Raw genomic sequence first — 20404 nt, forward strand, 5'->3', positions numbered from 1 at the left:
AGGACATCCGCAGCCAAACTCATCTTAAAGTACTCTAGGATAACCTTAAAAAAAATGTGCTTGTTATCAGAAGTATTGATGAGATGCTTAAAGAAATTCTGCCTGATGAAACTCATGAAAACAACAGAAGAGTTCTTCAGTAATAGAACATTAAATTTCACCAGAATCCCCGATGTTTGAGTAAAGGAATTAAATAAATTATATATATGCCTCATCCGTCTCTGACCCCACAAACACCTCATTCTGTCTGAGAGGATAGCAAGCCCAAATTCATCTTGGTAGTTGTTACCTCCTAAGTTTCAGTGTCGTACATTAGGAAACTGCTCTTGATGCCAAGATAATTTTTTTAGTAGCAGCTGCATAGTGTTGTTCTATGTATGACGTGATCATTTGTTTTTATGTTGCTCCCAAGAGAGATCCTGTCCTACTCAGTCTGCTAGTCACAAACTGGGTAGGAAATTTGATCTGTATGTTTGTTGTGGGAAGTGTTTTCTAAACTCATGAACTTCCCAAAACATCCTATTCTGGAGGACAGGCTAACTATGTTTAATCCAGTCTCCTCCTCTGCAACTGCAGGTTCAAAGGGTTTCCCTGTGAGAAAGACTTTCCACTGGCAAGATCTGCAGCTGAGTGCCTAGCAAGAGGCTGCCCAGCCAGCTCATGACAACAGGCATCTCTGATGCCCAGCACCTTGGAAGGAGTGACCAGCTGCACTCCAGGACTGAAAGAGAAGTGTTTTGCCCCATGTCAGGGTTAAAAAAAAAATCCTAGAAAACATGGTTAGAAAGAACCAGGACAGAGACATGGAGGAGAAATATGTGAAGCAGAGATCTGATGAGATCAGGGGAAGGGAGCTTTGGCAGAGATGTATAAAAGGGGAAGAAAAAAGCTATAGAAAAATCATGGGACAGTGGCAGGGGCAAAGTTAAGCAGTAATGGGTAACAGAGGAGCATAAAAGCTCCTGTGTATTTCATTCACGGGTATTTTATTTGCTTTCATGCCAGTCCACAGTTCATGAAGTCTGTATTACCTTATTTTCATGACATGGGGCAAAAATAGTCAACTTTTGTGCATCATTCCCAACCAGACAGCCCCAGCTTGAGGAGGTATTTGTAACAGTTGTCAAAAAAGGGAAGGGGAGAGAGGAGTAAGGTGCAAAAAACCAGTACAGATACCTCTTCTACTGTTCCTTGAGCAACGCTTTGATGGCAGTGCTAGATAAAACAACCTCCTGCCTCTGCCTCTAGCAGTTCACTTGTGCCCTGTGCTGGCTTGAGCATTCCTGGCCCTGTGCAGCTGATCAGATCATGGTGCTGATCTGACTGGGAATCCCTGCTGGATCCTTTCCCTGATCTGATTCATCGTGTGTTGATCAAAATGATGGTGTCGGCACAACACAAGAGACAGTAACAAGGGGAAAAGACAGATAAGGGAAGGGAAAGGGCAGGGAGTTGAAAAGGGTACAAGATACACCCTACCTTAAGTAGCACCACTGCCAAATGACAAACACTATTCTACTATTTGAATTGACTTAAAAAAACCTGAGAAGCTAAACTGTAGTTAAGATAAAAGTTGCAGAAACAATCTTTTTGAGACTGTGGTCCAAGATTAGTACTTGGTTCTCCAGAATATTTTTACAAGTGAGTTCAGCTGAGTGGAAGTTAATTTGGCTGATGAGAAAGAAAAGGGAGGCATCCTAAGACTAAAATAAACTCACTGAAAATTTTCAAGGATAGGGTGTTTTTCTTGTACTGCACTTTGGCTTAAAACAAACGTGGTTGGCATGCACTTTTAAATACTGTTTTAAGCATTTCATGCCAGTATAAAATGAAGTGAAAATTACGTGTTGTTTATATTTACATGCTGAGTAGGTGTTTTTGACTGACAGTGAATATGTATTACTGTGTCTTGCAGTTGCAGGGAGATGACCCCACAGCTAAATTATTGTTTTTATCTCTGAAGTAGAGTTAAAAGCAGGGTACAAGTAGATTACTTATACTCTGAAGTACAAGCACAGAAATATTTTGTTATATATGTTTTCTCTCTGTTCATTAGTTCATCTAGTCAGATCATAAATGAACTGTTAGCAACCTAATATTAAGGCAAAAAAATCCCTTCTTCCTTTTGACAAAAGGAGTTTGATGGTGCTTTTTGTATCCCTTAGAAAGATGCTGGAATATGGTATTAGCACAGCTTAATACTTGATCTCACTGATTTTTTTTTTTTCCAAGTTTCCCAGGTTTCTCATCATCCTACATTTGAACAGTCTCACTCTCCTCCCTCTCTTAGAATGATCTCCAGATGTGCTCTGGAGAGCTTCAAGGACAGAAATACGAAAGCTAATCCTGCGGCATGCTCTCAAAGGAAAATTTTTTTCCTCTTGAATTATGGGCTGCATTTCAGAGCATTGCACTGGAGAACTACAAACAAACAGCACATTCTTTGCTTCTCAAGCTTTACTGCACACAGTTTTCCATTTACACCATAACTAATTAAAAGCAGCCTTCAAATCAACAACAGATGCTTTGGTATGCAATAGCAAGTCCAGTGCCTGAGTGGCAACTCTCAAAACTGTTAGCTTTGTGCAAAAGTTACTTGCAAGCTACTAGCAGGTGTTGCAAAGGTTATGCATGAAGGAGATGATACACTACTGGAGTCTAATCAGCTGTAACAAGTCACATAGAAGAGAAGAAACAGTTTCTGTGTACTAAGGAAAAATCCAGTTAAGGATGGTGAAGGAACAACTTATACTAGATCCTGGATGTCAACCACATAAACAAACATACTTAATGGAAGAAAATTGTTTCTAGTGTTTGGTCTAGCACGTGACCTTACAGCCCACACTTCATTAGCAAGAAATACTACTCTCTTCGAGGTCCTCACAACACCTGCAGCAGGGCTGTTTGAACACAACAGTCTCTGGTGCTGAACCCTTTGCACACCAGCAGCCCCACTGAGGTCATCAGCAGATGGCCCGTGTTCACACTGACATTAACTGCAGAAAGCTGAGTGTGAACACATCCATAAGAGGAGCCTACACACGTCCGAGTTACTGTAAGGTCACCAAAGCCACTTTGACCTGAATAGCGTAAGAACTACGACTGAGGTATAACATTTTAAAGTAATCTCAAGATGTATATTCAGCTTTTAATTTCATATTGGTATTACAAGATCCACCTGAATTAGTTAGTTTATCCAACAGCATAACATATTTGTTTTTCTTCCAGGGCACAAAAATTTTTTCTTCCTTTTATTTTATAAGTTTTCTAGCAGTATATTTTAAAAGAGAATATTACTGATCCAATCAAGTTGCCTCTACTTGTAACAACGCTAGATCAAGCTACGCTTCTTCTGTGAATTTGCATTATCTGCTGGGATTTGCATAATTTGCTGGGATAGTTATAATTAACCATTTTTTGCACAAGCACTAAGCTAAGAGCCCTAAAGTATCTCTGGTGCCACCTGATTTTTCTAACAATCTGAACACATTACCAAAGTTTCATCTAATTTTTAATCTTAACACCAGATTTACTAGTAGGCCTTGGATGTTCACCTGCCTATGAAACAACTGGATTTATGTTTGGATTGCCTCAGCAGAGCAGTGCAAAACAGATGGAGCATACACTCGAGCTGTCTGTCTCCTAGATTCTCTTGTAAATTTTTCATCCTTAAGTACCCTTTCTCCCTCTGCCATTTCTCTGTGCTTAATATCCTTTATATCCTTCTGAGACTCCTCTCTACATCCTAACGATGTTTACCCTACCTGTTCAATTGCTATTAGTGCCAAAAAAAGTTCTGAACAAGAACAATTGCCATTTTATGGAGATCTTCAAATATCTGAAAATACATCTGGCAGCTGAGGCTGACATACAAAATTTTCCTGATCACTGAAATCCACCCTAGACTCCTATTTCTATATGGAACTTCCCTGAGCCTGCGATATAATGAAAACAAGCTACTGAGACCATGATAATCTAAAAGGAACTCAGGTCATCGAAGCTTATATATCTGTTTTTTAAAATTATACTTATCCTTTCAGGGGTAAAGCAAAGACTTTTTAAAGTGGAGGGGAAAAAAATGTGCAGGGATACTCATGTGGGTGCAGGAAGCGGCATATATCTGTCCCTATATTATTTCTGAAAAGCAGAACCCCTGGAGTTGAGACCTCAGATGAGCTCAAGCATTACAGAAGATGCCTGAGATACAGGAATAAAAGTTTATTTCTTATTTAAATTTGAATTGCTCTTTTACTTGAAATAAGTTCCCTAACTATCATGTTAATACCTATAGTAGAGTGCTCAGTTTCATCTCTCTCCTCTTTCTCCAAGTCCACTCTCTCCCAAAGTCCACTTCTTCTCCAAACAGGCAGAGCCTCCTGTGAAAGCTTGGGCTAAGATGAACTCTTGTCTTCAGACTCAACTGCTTTCTCCAGTAACTCCCACTGAGTCAGTAAGGTTCTGTAACTGCAAGGATCAGGTCCAGGAGGAAGTGACACACCTTTAAGTGAGTCGGAAAGACTCCCTGATCTCACTGATAAACAGCAGAAAACACTGACCTTTTTGAAAAAGGTTATTCATCACAGTTAGTCTGTGGTGCAGAGGAAACCAATGGTCACTGCTCCTTTAATAAAGGCCAGCAGTGAGAATATTTTTATAAGTTAATACATACTAGCCACTGTTAAAGAATAAGCAATCAAATAATCCACACTGGTAAAGTTCAATGGCTTATTTGGCTTCCACAATGCAGCCTGTGAATAAGATCTTGGTGAATTAATGATACAGGAAATCTGAACGGTCTGAATGTCATTGTTAGGAATATAATAATCACATTTTTTTCCTAAAAATTTTAAAGAAACTCGTTTAAAATTTAACTTCTTTCTTGTGTACTTAAAAATTTGAAGTACAACTGAAGAACACATTAGTTTGCAAATTTTCAGAAAATTCATTGTGATCTGCACTTTTGAACACACAATTTTTGAATACACAAGAAAGGAGCTGAACTAGCTAAACTTCAACTTCCCCCCCCCACCCCCGCCAAATTCATCCATTTAGCTGTAGATTGTCAAAACCACCCTCTGCTCTATATGCTATAATTTTAGGAAAGATGTGCTATATTCTTCACAAGTAACAGAAACACACATGCAACAAAAAACACACCTTTTACTTTAGATATGATATTTTAGGCAGCAGCCATATTCTGTTTCTAAAACACCTCGAAAGTAACTGAGAGACTACTTACCTGGGCTGAAGCCATAAGCAACTGATGTTTGTAATTCATTTACGATTATTTAAGTTACATTGCCACATGCAGTACTCCCGCATTTGGATGTAGCACCTGCAGTGAAGGCATTTTATCTTTTGCAATTGTTGTCACTGTACTTACATTGGTGACCACAGCCAGAATGGCTATGCCCTGCAGGATGGGCTGCCAGGCACCAATATCTTGTGCCTTCTGCGGAACCATGCGCCTGAATTGAGTTGTCAGCTTCCAGGCATCCAACCGGATTTCCAACATGTTGTTAATAAGAGCCAGAAGAGGAGCCAGGGGGAATGATGCCACAAACAGAGTCACAAAGCCAAACTGTATGACTGAAAAGGAGAGGTTACATTGGTGAGGCTTTCACTTACTGGAGATAAGCATGTACGAGCATGTATAGTTTATTTACTACCACTGCAGGAGAGAGAAACAAGAAAGAGTAGCTGGGTTACTAGTGAATCTTCTGTATGAGAAGACAGGAGCACAACAGTACTGAAAAAAGACCTGCTAGGTGAAGGGAACAGGAAAATGTTACAGGTCACAACACTCCAAGAGGAACTATTCTGGATATTTAAACATCCATTTCTTTCTGATGTCTTCCTCATGAAGACCTGAAAAGCTAGTGACTATCTGTCTCAGTGTTGTGGTGGAAAGCCAAACCAACAATCATTTTATTGGTGTCTGGGTGCTGCCACAAGTACACTGGACATGCTGTGATAGAATGGATGGTGGCAACAAACCAGAGCCCTGACAACTCCCAAGTGACCAGCAACAAATCCTGGTGACTGAAGATCTCTAGGAGAGCAGTCTGACACAGTACAACGCCAGCACATGTCGTCTGCCTTCTGGGTGCATTCCTCAGAGAATGGGGCAAGGAGGCAACAAGTACTCCTCATACACTTATGTGCTCTGTCCTAGTTATAGACTGGGTTGAAGCTTAGCTGCTTAATAAAAGCCTGTAAAACCACCTGACTGCGATACATCAAAACTTGTCTTGGAAAACATTCATGTCTCCTCTGTCTACCTTATTAAGCATTGTTTGCATGAAGAATTTTTTAGAACGTGTTTGTATCCAGCAGTGGTAGTGAATCCAAGCTAAACTGCTACTTACCCATTTCAAGATACTCATAAAACAGTCCAAGTTTTCCAATGGGCTGCAGATGGTAGTCTTCTTCCCAGCGTGGAAGAACTTTTTCTGATCTAGCAGCTGCAGAGTATCTTCCAATTAGGTTCTTGACCAAGCTATCAGCCAGGGAGAAAAAGGACATTAACACCGGTAAAATAACATAAAAAGTTCAGTACATGAAAAAAAATGACATTTCTGCTGTTACAGCTTTAAACAAAGGATTTAGTTATTCTGAACTACTGAAAACTTCCTTCAAACATGAGTATAAACTTTGTTTGCCTTATCCTAAAAGTGGTTATTTGCAAACCAAAAATATGAGTGTAAAGGAGTGGTATATCAGAATCATAGTGATTTATATTTAAGTTGTACAGGAAAATGATAACATAAAATTCAAGATAAGAAAAAAAATCAAGTTAAATGTAGGATGGTGGCTGGACAGATTAATTCTTTCTGATCACAGAAGTCACAGAATCACAGAATTGATGAGATTGGAAGGTACCTCTGCCTTTTGCAGGAAGGGCCTCCTAAAGCCAGTTTCCCAGGACCATGTTCAGGTGACTTTTCAGCATCTCTAAGGATAGAGACTTTTTTGCCTTTGGCAATGTGTGCCAGTACTTGGTCACCATCACAGTAAAAAGAAAGGGTCTAGGGGCAAATTCTATGTACCAACACAGAAAAAACCAAAATGGTTCTCTTTATACTTGCAGACATGCAATTAAGAACTAGATCCAGAAGGGTTACTCAGTATTTCAACACATAAATGTCACCCTGGGAAGTGAATTAAAATTCCAATCGGGTGAATATATTTCCTATACACAGATGGGGAAGTCAGTTGTCTATGGCTGGAACTAACATCTGCAGGCGTGCTCAGTCTAGGGACCCTTTCTCAGGTAAAAGATGATGTTGAAAAGAAGGATGAGCCTTCAGGTCTACTCCACAACCAGCAGCATATACAGAGCATCGTGGTCTGAAGGAGCTGTATCTAAACAGAGCATCCTAGTTTCAACCCTACACAGTATTTATGACACACTTCAAAGTGGGGCTACTGTGAAGCCAAGGAGGAAAATTTGTGGGCTTGGAAGAACCCCAGCCAGAAGGCTGTGCCTATGGGCTGGTGACCACAGCATTCAGGAATGCATGAGCAAACTGGGAGCTCCCTGCTTCAACCAATGTAACACTCACTGATTAGAATGAAATAAAGAACAAGTCATGGGAGAAGAAAGAGAGTCCTTGATAGTATCTTAACCTAAATTAAATAGAGGGCATGTGCGGTTAGCACTCTGCTTATTGCTTGCATTAAAACATGGCCTTCTAGAGATCTACGCCAATGGAAGAGAATTTATAGGCATTAGGAATGTCAAATATGACTATAAAACTAAATGAGTTAAATTAGTAACTTATACATGACTTTTAAAAGCCCAATGTAAAATGACAAATCCTTACAATCAATATTAAGCAACAGTCTGCAGTTTAATATTTTCAGAGCTTCTGTGGTCTCAGTTTTAAATATTCAACCTGAAACACATTGAGTTTGGCTTGCAGAGGAAGGAAGAATTTCTGATTAGAACTAAAATCAGTCAAAACAACAGAGACAAGAGCTCAGACTACAGATCAAAATATCCAAACTGTCTAAAAAGGCCTCAAAATATGTCTTATTCTTTTTGACTACAATATGCACTTATCAAACTCAGTGACCAGTGCCTGAAGACATTAAGACATTAAGAAAACAGTATCTCTCAGATACGAAAGAGCAGATTACTTAGTAATTTGAACTTACGGAAGAAGCACTTCTTGAATATTGTTCCAGATAGCTTTACCTCCTACAATGATGGCAAGCTGGGTTGTGAGCTCAAGGAGACATCCACCTGGATCACACTGAAGGTTGAGAGAGAAATGAAAAATTTTTGAAGTTGGGTAACTTTTCAGGCACGAATGAAAGATTTAAAATAATGCATTCCTGGTTTATTATGTTAACATTTCTTAAAGTAATCCAAGAAGGCTGTTCTAGGCAAACTTTTCCAGTAAGGTATGCAAAAATCAAGTCCAGGCCACATATAGTCACATTTGGTAGGCTGGCAGGACACTGCTGAAAGAGTGAAATACCAGGTGAAGTTATGCAGCTCTGTGCTATCACCAAGTGAGGATCAACCAGCAGAACAGGAGTGCTTCTACTGATGTTCTACCCTTCCTGTGTGCCAATTTACAGACTGTAGGACCGTGGTAAAGTATATTGTTCTGGCTATGTGTACTACATTTCTAAGCTCAACTGGTTTTGTGTCATATTCTATGCTAGGGGCTACTGAGGAGGGAATTGGCTTGGGAGGCAGTTGTTTTTTAAACCCTAATGTTAAGTATGCCTAATTATTTTTCACGTTATACACTCTTAAATGCAGAAGAATATCTGGACTAATTAAACATTCATACCTCTTCATTGCGATACTTTCCCAGCCAATAAATTGGATTTCCAGGGTGACCTACAAATTTACCCTTAAAGAAGGCTATGTAGAAGCATGAAGAATAGTAGTTGACAAACTGGAACAAGAACATCTTTGTGGTCAAACTGTTTTCATAATCGGTCTGTGTCCTTGGAAGTTCTGCAATGAAAGAAAAGTAAATAAATAAAATAATAATAAAAATCTCCCAACCTACAAGTAACCTACAGGCTGCTTTAGAGTCTCAGCTGCAAAGTATCTGTATACCTCATATTCCTTAATATGACTGGCAGCACTATAAATGAGACTGTGCATAATCCTCATATATACTAATATACTATACCATTATGCTAATTCTAAAACTATGTGGGTTGTAAAAAGGAAAGAACTAGTTCCCCAACAATAAAGACGAAGAAGCAGCAAAAATTCTGATAACTTGGGGGAAAAAGAAGCACCCAAATCCAATACACTCAGGAAAGATGCAAATGTAACACTTTGAACTGACGAAACAGTATTAAATGAAGTTGTACTAAAGCAATGCACTACTTCACACATCTAAAGTAAAATAGCTACTTTAATGTTGATGGACTGGATAGAAAGAATAATATTATTTGTGACTGTTTATCTGTTTAATAACATCAGAATGGTATGTAGCTTTGGAACTGCGACCTTATTTCACTTATTACAAGATAGCTATTTTCCCCATAAAAAAACCTAATGTAATTGAATGTGTTATGCCTTCTGATCTGTTTTCATAAAGCTTGGTTGTTATAGTAATTTTCTTTGCTTTGTCTATTTCACAAGCACAAAACTGTAACAATTGATCTTTCATGCTGCCTATACAAGGACTTTTCAGGCAAAGAGCTGAATATGATATTCCTTTGATATTAAAAAAATCTGTATTGGAAAATTTCTGAGTGGTACTGTGTGATTTGGTGGGAAAATTCTGAAATATGTAGTCCAGGTTTTCATTTATCAAAATATTTATTATATATATATAAATGCTAATTTTTTCTAGCTATTTTACCCCAAGTTTCTATCTGAGGTACAGCAGCTGCATACCGAAGTCAGTAATCAAGATTGCCACTTTTTCATAGATGATGTTGAGAATCATAATGACTACAAAGCTGATGAGGGAAGCAGTTATTGAAGTGGCTGTCTGCGGAGTCAGGTACTTGCTGATCACCTCCGTTCCACTAATGTGCTGTGACAATGTTGCAGAGAACACCAGGAAAACCGAGAGCCTGTAGACAATGATTCCAATAACTGAAGCAATAATCAAAAGGATCTGCCAAGGGAATGCAAGAAAGATGTTAATGTTCAACCATTGGCTTTAGGAAAATGTGAGTTTGAAACACTTTTTACTATAGGCAAAAGGAAAACAATTGCGTGCCTGTCGTTCCATTGCAAGAAGATGGTCAAATAAGATAGAAGGCAATAAACAGGGAATCCATAAAAGAAGCCTTTTTTAATGCAGCATAGTCAATCTGCAGAAAAGAAAAGAGATGGTCTATTTTATGACTAATAACAGGGTTTGTACTGATGTAAGCGTAATGATAGATGTAATCAAATCTTACACTTTAAGGCACGTGATGGGAGAAAACTCCCTCTTTTGACACTGAGCAATTGGCAGGACAGCAAAATGTGCTAGCAAGTCGGCACTGATTATGGAGGGGGCTGCACATTCTCTGCCACATGATACTATTACAGACTACAGACCTCTCAGAGGAATAGACAAATTTTAAGCCAAGTCATGTAGTCTGCAGGAGTTGTAATAATGATCCATGCACCCCCACTTGCTTGCCCTGTCTTTCTGCTTCTCCTCCTGCTTTTATTTCTTGATAGTTGTCTAGCTATTATTCAGTTTGAGGTCTACAGAGCTGTGTATCTAGCTATTATTCAGTTTGAGGTCTACAGAGCTGTGTATCTTTCTTTCACTATCTCAGCAAACTATCATGAACTACATCCCCTGGCCCTGCACACAATAAGAATGCAGTAACACAAATGATAAACCCGGACCAAATCTCCCCTCCAACCTGAACTCTTGCCCATTTAAATCCAATTGCAAGTCAGTATTCTTTCCTTTGTGTTTCAACTTTCTCAACAATGAGGCTCTCCTGGGCTGCCACTCTATTTCCTCTCACCTAGGATGAGGTCTTTTTCAGCTGCTGTTTGTGCTACATAAGAGATAGACATGCAGGAGGCTAAAACATAGAGCTTTTCAAGGTGATCTCTCTAGGCCAGCTCAGTGTGTTATGCATTGTTTCATGGGTAACTGTAACTCTTTCAAGGTTTAGTTGTAATTAAAGCAGCATCTCTAGAAGACTGGAGAGCACCCAGCTTTGCTCAGTTAAGTGAAAAAAACCAAAACTGAAAGAGGCCATGGACTATGAGACACAATATGGAAGCCCACAGCTGGAACAAGAAGGATAGAAATTAGCAGGGAGGAGAGCATATAAACCAAAGTCTTTCCCTTACTCCCCCTGGCCTCAAAAAAAGAAAAAAGAAAAAAAAAAAAGTAAAGCAATTTGCCTTAAAATAATGAGGGAAAAACCAATGGAACATACTGACAAGCATAACTCAGAAGCTACAGCTCCAGGATATTTTGATATCATATGGTAAAGAGTACTGGGTGACTACAGCTACCTTCTCCTTGTAGGTCCATACCTTATGGGCTTGATTTATGCATCAGATGGAAATTCTGAGCCTATTCCATTGTCATTTTTTGTTCAGTTCAAGAGGATCACTTTTTAGATACTTACTAGAAAACTGAATTCATGAAGGGTAAGAGTAAGAGAAGAACTTTACCCAGAAGAAGATGGCACTTGTACAGAAAGTCATCCGTATGCACTTCCCACAGGCAGTGTATGGCACATGTTCTTCTTGCTGTAAAAGATAAAGAAACAGCTGAAAGATGCACCCAATCTTTCCTTCATATTTTTTCTGTGCTCCAATCAAACTCTTTATGATATTGAGTACAGAAAAAAAAAAAAAAAGGGAAAAAGGGTCTCTCTTTGTTTCCTTTTCTGCTCTATTATCCTGGAAATTCAACATTTATACATGATTTCAGAAGTCTTGCCTGATAACAAGTGTCGTTTTCTTGCTACCCATTCTAAGATAAAAATTACTTCCATACAGGCTGTGTCCTCAGCTCTTACTGGCTTTAGCCATGACAGGATGCATAGTTGCTTTTGAATGGATCCATCCTTCTTCGCTGATCATGGCATCCAAGGTCATTATCTTTTGGTCCTATTAAATTTTGGTCCTTGATCTCTGTATTTCTCAGTTTATTCCACAGGAACAATTGGATGGCTCCCCCAAGGAAAATGCCTACCTCAACGTGGTGCTGTGAAAATTCAGAGTCTTTATAAGATCTCTGAGGATCAAAATAAAATACTTTAGCATATTCTTCACTGTTTGAACTATGACTTTATACATTCAGGGTGGCATAGGTTTATGAGCTTTTAAACAGAATGAGTTTTTGATAATACAAGATATAAAACCAAGATCTATATAGGATAGTTTCAACTGCAGCAGTTAATTTTGAAACTTTTCAAGTGCCCTCTAATAAACACTAGTATAATGCAGATGGAATGTGAAAGCAGTGCAAATGATCAGATAAACAACAGAGTAATATCTTGAAAGAGAACAATAAAAAGTGCATCTGAGCATGAGTGAGCTGCTGAAGCTAAAGCTACTCAAAATGTACAGTAAATAGAGATCTAAGCTAAGATCCTCATAAATACAAATCCTACTTCATTGAAATTAAAATTTTCCTTGTCTCTGCGAGTTATTTATCTCTGTTATTAATCGTAATTGCATCCTCATGCAGTCAGCAACAATAGTTATTTATATATGTTTCAAACAGAGACAGGTTAAAAAAAGTCTTGGCACGATATATAACAATGGAACATATTTCCTTCTATTTCACCTTTTTTTCCTGATGTATTCTTAGGCAAAGATAGCAAATGTTCTGTGATCTTGGGCTCTGGCAGCAACACTGAATCATTTCTTGGGGGTTTTAATAAAGCAGACTTAGTTTCCTAAACTGGGGAAGATGCCTACTTCTGTTTATTTATGACAGGAACCTCAACAGTGTAAGTTCCTCAAGCAGGCAACTACTTTAAGGTGCTTACAATTCAGTATAAATTCCCTCCCCATGCATCTGTACTTTATAAGTTCACCATTTGCAGCCCAGTTTATCAACTTGAAGCACTGCTGATTTACAGAGTTCTAGTCCAGATTCACCATTTTCACAGTATTTGCTCTCAAACGTGTCTATTGCAGTAACCATCACCAGCTATCAAAGTGTTCCTTACCTGTGTGATTTCATTCATTACTACGTGAGTGCACCGAGCTTCATATTCTGGGCGAACCTGTTCTTCTTGTTCCAAGTACTCGACCGTGTCCCACTCATACTCCAGCTCAGCCTGCCGTCGCTTCCAGAACTCCAAAAACAAAGTAACTGTACAAAAGACAGACAAAATGAGCAATGCCATGGGAGTATTGGACACCGTTTGACCCTCTGGGCTAAAACATCTGGCTCAGTTTTCCACACAGCCTTCCACAGACATGGAATAAACCCCTTACTGGCTAATGCAATGGTGAAAACAACTGGATCTACTCCTTTATGCAACTATGGCTTTGGATATATATACACTTTAATAAGGGAAACCTGAGGTATAATAACCACATGCTGAAGAATGTATACACTTTTTTAATATATTTGCTTTCTGCCTAAGGCTAGAATATGAATACTTTGGATTTCCTATTACAGACTGTTTTTAAAAAAGTTTATCATGGGATGCTTTAGAAAGCACTTTGGTTGAATAGGTGAAAACAAAATGCTGGAGAGTGAAGGAATTCTAGAAAAACAAAAATCACTATGCCAAAAATTGTTACAGGGAAGAGCTCATATTCATTCAAGTTGCAGTTTTTGTGTGGACAAAGTATCACTTTGCAGACTACAAGAACCAATGATGGTTCAGGAAGAGCAGCTTAGACACAGCTGTCCTTCCTCCTCTGATAGCGTGGAGCTGAAGGGACTGCAGCTCTTTTGCAAGGCATGGAGCTTAGACCAGCAGTTTCCCTGGATTGTGCTCCTACAACTGGAAGTACTGAGGGACCAGGTAGACAGATGCCTCAGTGGTACTGGCTAGACATGAATTCAGTCAAACTCATTACTTCGTCTGAAAACATTAGGCAGATCTGGCAGCAGAGGTAATAATAAACCCAGATGGTAAGGCTGGGAGGAGCTTGAGATGATGGATGTCAGTACCACACTCCCCAGTATACCTGGATACTCCACTACTGAAGACACATCATCCTCAGATTAAATGAATGGTGTGACTCTGAAGCACTGGTTCCAGGAGGAGTTAGTATACCAACACTGCACTCAGTGCTCTCATTGTCTGGGAGTAATTAACCTTAAAATATTTTTATTAAAAATTAGGTTGGCCCCTCATCCTGAGCGATGAAACCTCAATGGCATGCAGTTACAAGTCCAAACATTAAAGGTTAAGTCCAAAATCAGGTGTGGTTGATAATCCCCAAACTGAAACATTTAAAACCCAGGAAAATCTATGGGCTGGGCCATGAGACGACCTTGGCATTGCACATTGGCAAACTCCAGGAAACCCTACTCCCCTGGCTATTCAGGGGCCTCTTTCACAAGGGCTTAATAGACAAGGCAAGGACATTTCAAGCAGTGGATCAGAGGATCTCATCTGCTTTCTCCTGCAGAGCAAGGATATTAGTCTTCCATAAACCTCTAAATGCTGTCCAGCCCACAGGAAACTACAGGCTATAGTAATTTGCTCCAGCTGAAAATTCTTCTGCTGTGTAAGAGCACAGAAGTGGAGGGACTTCTGTTATGATAGTCTCAGGTGCTAACAGTGAAAGAAGGGCACATAACCCAGGAAAAGCTCTCCCATCCCTGATACTAAGACAATTTCTACTTGCCAGGTTGTGTCTTTCAGAGCAGGGCAGGACCTGCTGCTAGATTTGACATTTTCTTTTTATTTTGAAGCAACATTACTGCAGCTGTGAAACCAAATGATGTTTCAGAATCAGGAGATCAGAGCATTAATTCCACCTCTTGCTGGTAATTTGTGATGCCCCCTTTTGTTTATCCCTCAACACTACCACTCAGCATGGCCCAGGTATTCTGCCTCTGAAGCTGTGCCACCAAGGTCTGAAAAGATATGCCTCCACTGGAGAACATTTATTGGTTTAACTGATCTTGCTCAGGGACGGGATCCAAGGAGGGCAGCAAGTGGAAGCTGCGCCTTGTTCATGACCTTTGGCATTGTAGTTGTACCATCACAGAAGAATTGGCAGAGCATTAACGTACAGAGCGATAATTCCTCAGGCCAAATTCTCTGGTGTTTGATAGTGCTTCAAATTTTTTGAAGGGAATACACACACACACAAAATTGCAATTATTAGAAGTGTATTGATGATAATGATGCAATAATATATCTAAAAGTCTAATATTATTTTAATTGTTTTGGACCAGAAGGTCTGCAAAAGTATTAGAGCAAGATGAAAATTACAGCTGGAACTGCACCATGACCATGGGTCATTTGGATCCAGTACAGTTTTGGCTGAATTTCTGCAATATAATTCACCTCTTTATATAGTGGGCTTACAACAAGAATACTAATAGACCTTGCAGCCATCACTGTAGCCGTGAAGCTTAACTTTGTAATTATTACAAAGCTTAACTTAGTAATTATTGCTCTTGGAACCATCCTTCAAAACAGGAAATACAATTTTAATTAAAAATAAAATTGCAAATAAATTAACTATTGAGGTGATGGGGTAGATCACATTGGTATTAAACTTCTAATAACCTTTTATTTAGTGAATTTCCAGCTGGTATTTTGATTATAGCATATGTTCTGAAAGAAAACTTATTTTTGAAATGATACATTTGATCTTACATTTCTTTAAAGCAAGAGTTATTTTGAAGCACTTTAGGTCATCGTAGGGAAATAAAAATACAGTGCATTTTACAAAGAAAGCAAATTGTATATTCTTGTCAGCCAGCATATGAATTCAAAATATTGCACGAGTTATTTTCTGTATACTATCCTGTATACAGTGCTAACATTCAACTTATTTTTGTAGTTACTGGGTAAGACTGTGCAATAAAAGCCAGTTAACAAAGCTGCTATGTCTCTAGGAAAATAAATCTTGTCTAATGCCTTGAATACAGTACCAAGTGGTTTCAGCTGTGGGAAGCATCCTGGTGTCAGATACATTTTTGCTCCTAAAAGATAAGTGTAGTGCTTGTAACTACCACAATTTTTACAATCAGCTTCTTAAAAAAAGATAGGAGTAAAAAACTCCTGGGAAATACAATAAATTACTATTTTTCAATTGCCTTGTGTAGTCACACAGCTCTTAGTAGCACAGGCAGCTCCAAAACTCTTTGGAAACAAATCCAGCTTCTCTGACAAATATACTTAAGCATGTGGCTGGCTCCTGCTGGATGAACATGAGGTAGCCTTAACCACTTCACTCGGACTTTTCTCCGAGTGCAACAAAACCAAACAGATTCTGAAGACCAACTTTTAAGTCTGCAATTTTTCTGTTTTCTTGTGATGCTAAAAACCAGTTCCTGTGAATGTGCATATTTTCTATGGAACTACTTACCAGCAAATTCCTAAGTGCTAGAAAATGAAGTCATTGCAAATTTATCCGTGTTTTCTTGGCTGATGCTGGAGGCATGGTCAAAATTAGATAACAAACCACAGTTATTGAAATTGACTCACCCCATATCCCCATAAATACCGCAAACACCAGCGTTCCAAAGCTATCAAATATACAGAGTTTCTGGAAAACATGGAAAAGGTAAAAGAAAGGCTTAAAATATAATCGACCGTTTTTATTTTTCTACTCTGACCCAGAAGAGAAGCTGCTTACTGAACATGTTGATTTTTAGCTTTTATGTAGTTTCATAAACAATCTTTATTGATAGTGTTTCCTCAATTTCTGTCCATGTACATCACCCTTCAGTAAATTAAGGAAATTAAATGCAGAGCTCAGAATTAAAAATATAAGCCAAATATGCAGTAAGAAGGATAGTAAAATGGTGTGCTATCAAACTCCTTCCACCTGTTGCATAGGAAGAGTAAAAACAATGCTTCTGGTCTGGGAACTCAGTATAGACCTATGTATTTTTAATATGGCCTCAAAAAGGCAGTGCACACATCTGGTTCTTGTAAGCAGGATAACAAATAGGTTAGTAAAAACACACTCTGATGAGATACCTCTTTTGTCACAATTTGCCTTTTTCATTTTTCCATCATAGCCTTTTCCCCGCATTCTTATTTCTTTTACCCTTTCAATGAGCCCATTAAAGCTGGGCAAAATATTTTTGATGAATAGCTGAAAAATCACAGTTTTGGGACTGAATCTATGGAGAGGAATGACAAAAGGCTAACATTAGTGAGACAAGGAAATGGAGAAAGAAAGTCAGGTTTCTCTAGGCAGGAACAAAGAGCAAGACTCTGGCTGTGTCACAGACAACAGGACATGGCTGTGTCACAGCCCCTCTCACGGCAAACACCAGCCTCTCCCTTGTACCCCTCCTCCTTAACAACATAGATCAAATTCAAGGCACAGATCCAGGTAACTTCTTTGTGGAGGGAGGGAGCAGAATTTAGAAATGTCAAAACAAGTTTTAAACATTTCCTTAGCAAAATTGATTCAGAGCTACTGAATCACGGCTTTAGCAACCGGATCTTTCTCTCCCCAAAAGGAAGAAGTACCTCCAAATGAAACCAACTTTCAATTAAAATAACACTTTAATCCCGTATCAAATAACCAGCACCTATGTGACATCAAAAAAAAAAAAATTTCATTTTAGATAAAATTGGAGCAGTTAATGTTGTTGCTTTTACTTTTCAAAGTTGTCACTGTATGAAAAGGCACAACTATTTGCACATTTCTAGCAATTCTGTGGGACATTAGCGGAGGAACAACATTGTTTTATATGTAGTTCTAGAGAAAGTGCAAGTAAAGTTCAGTATCATATCCATAAGCTGTAAATGTATTTACCTTGGATGATTCACAAGTGGTGGTGAGGTTCCAGTAGGTACATACTTTATCACACTGAGGGCACATTATGATATTACCTCCTATGTTGGGATCACATACTTCTTGGCTAAAAACAAAATTAGTCAGTCACTCACCAACACTGAATTCTTTAGTCCCTTTCTGAACATGAGGACAGTGCAATAATCTCAGGGAATTAAGTAACTTACTAGTGATCTGCTCTCAAGAATTCCACTCCCACCCCTCGCCCTGGCAACACATTTCCATTCTTAGTCCTCATCTCAAAAATGGATGACATAGGAGGAAAATAATTTCCATCCCTTGTACATGGTGGTAATTCTCAAAACTTCCCACATTAAAAATAAATCAGCTCTTCAAAGATCTCACACTCTTCAATAGGGAACCCACAGCTGCATGCTCAATGCTATTGTAGCAAACCCAAGGGGAGAAGGATGAGGAACACTGCCTACCAGAACAAGGAATAGCTGCAGAGGTGAGGGGCTACCCTGTGGTCTTCAAAGAGGATCAGATTGGAAATTGTGCAGAGGGGAGCTGGCAGGATGATTCAATGAATGGTAGATTTGTCTCCTAAGAAATGGCAAAAGAGTTGCCATCTAACTAATACATACTACCACCATACTAGTATGGTGGTGGCTGAAAGGTAATGTAAATGCTTGCAATTCATACATTGGGGGATAAACACCAGGGAGGAGAGATGATCTGTTCAACTAAATTATAATATTGGCTATAGATTAAATGTGTATAAATTTGCCACAGGAGTGGAGCTCTGGAACAGCCCTTCAGCACGGATTATGAACATCACCCCAGGAGGGGGTATACAGTGGGATGGCTTATAGACCATTTGACACAATGATCCCTGTTCATTTTTTTTCTTGAGTCATTTTGCTATGATATAATTTTGTTGTGTTCTGATGAGGGAATCTATGTCATGGCTATGCCTTCCCTCCCAATATATACCCTGGGCAGCTGAATACTCCTGTGCAGCTATTCTTCCTCTATTCTCTCAAAACTGAGGAAGGAAATTATGAGGATCTTTGCATATCTCCTTTCAAGATTATCAGAGTGAAAATTACGTGTTCTGGCAATTTGTATTGACTTCCAGTTGTCACTCTTTTCATGTTTCTACACTAGGTGTGGTGAACCTAGCAGAAAATATAAATAAAATGAGGAAATAACAAACTCCCAGATGTCTATCACTGTAATGGTCCCTGTTAATCTTCTTATCTCATATTTTATGCCTTTACCTTCAAATCCACAATGAAAGTTGATCTCAGGCCCTTTAATTTTGTCTCTTTTATTGTGCAGTGTCTTGGAAACCCTGTATAGTCCCCCTCTGTACAGGACTGATCAAAAATGCATGTGATACTAAAACAGGCCTGACGTACCTCCACGTGCAGTTGTCCTTTGTCAGGTATCCATAAAGAAAACATCCAACTCCTACAACTGCAGCCACAGTCAGCATATTGGTGTAAAAGCCCAGCCAAGCAAAGTAGATGCCAATTTTCTCTCCGTAGTATTTCCTGTGGAGGGGAAAGATTTTTTTTTTTTTCTGAAACACAAGTAAATTAACATTTCTGTTTCAAATGTCTCTTCATTTCATACATTTTGTGCCAATCCACACTGTCCTATTCCTCTGGTTTGAATTAGGGACTGCAGTATTATTGCTGCTGGGTATTTCTATCACCACTTTTATGTTTTTGTAAGAGGATAGAAATGGAAAAAGAAAGAATAAAGAGAGAAAGACCATACCTTGCAAAGAAAAAATTTAAGTGGTTGCCTTTTCATAAATTGGCTTATCATGAAAGCAAGCTCAAAGTATGCTCCTATGTATGAGCTGATCTGGGTGTGCGTATCATCCCTCAAAACTGACCTGTGTCTCTCTGACATCCCCAAAACCAGACCTGTTATGTAAAGTCCTAGTTCCCCCTGCATTAGTCCAGCCCAAGTCACACAAACCTGATGAAATCCAGGGGTTGCAGTTTGAAGATGTTTTTAGGATGAGCCCATTCTCTGTAAAGAAGATATCGTTCACTTGGGCAGTTGGGATCAGTTGACAGGTTCCTAAAATTAGACTGCAAAACAAAAAGAGCATGGGAAAAAGATAGCACTAATCCAACCAGCATAGCTCAACTCTCATCTCTGAGAGAGACCATCCCTATGCCATGAAGCCAGAATAGCCTTTTAGACCAGTCTCACTGCAAGGCAGGAAAAGGAGCAGGAAGGTAGCTCTGAGAATGCATCAGGATTCAGGACAGAACATTGTCAGAAAGACACTGAATACTAAAACTAACACTGTATGCATGTGAGCTGTAAATAACATGAACTTAAATCTAAGCACATGTCAGCATCTTGGCACTTAGGAATAGAAAATAAAAAGGGATCCAGTCTAACTAGAGAACAGGGCTGAATTAAAATGTATTTTAAGTAGCTTTAACACGCTAGTATGCTTTGCTTCAAAATAATACTGTACTAGAGTGCAGGCTGGAAAGTCTGTGGGATAAATCC

At 39.0% G+C, this 20404-nt stretch overlaps 1 protein-coding gene across 2 annotated transcripts in view; it reads right to left on the minus strand.

Moving 5' to 3' along the window:
• Positions 1-20404, minus strand: part of ANO6 (anoctamin 6) — an 80425-nt gene that overhangs the window by 15822 nt on the left and 44199 nt on the right. For both annotated transcript variants that reach the window (XM_027892911.1, XM_027892910.1), the window contains exons 7-17: positions 19856-19971; positions 19285-19419; positions 17882-17987; positions 16594-16654; positions 13135-13280; positions 11624-11701; positions 9878-10103; positions 8808-8977; positions 8161-8258; positions 6369-6499; positions 5384-5589 (exon numbers count right to left, since the gene is read on the minus strand). In XM_027892911.1, coding sequence (XP_027748712.1) covers positions 5384-5589; positions 6369-6499; positions 8161-8258; positions 8808-8977; positions 9878-10103; positions 11624-11701; positions 13135-13280; positions 16594-16654; positions 17882-17987; positions 19285-19419; positions 19856-19971 — 1473 coding nt within the window. The remainder of the gene's footprint in view (positions 1-5383; positions 5590-6368; positions 6500-8160; positions 8259-8807; positions 8978-9877; positions 10104-11623; positions 11702-13134; positions 13281-16593; positions 16655-17881; positions 17988-19284; positions 19420-19855; positions 19972-20404) is intronic.

This window comes from Empidonax traillii, unplaced genomic scaffold (assembly GCF_003031625.1).
Source record: "Empidonax traillii isolate 1590-97213 ecotype Southwest subspecies unplaced genomic scaffold, ASM303162v1 scaffold374:size1477467, whole genome shotgun sequence".
Lineage (NCBI taxonomy): Eukaryota > Metazoa > Chordata > Aves > Passeriformes > Tyrannidae > Empidonax > Empidonax traillii.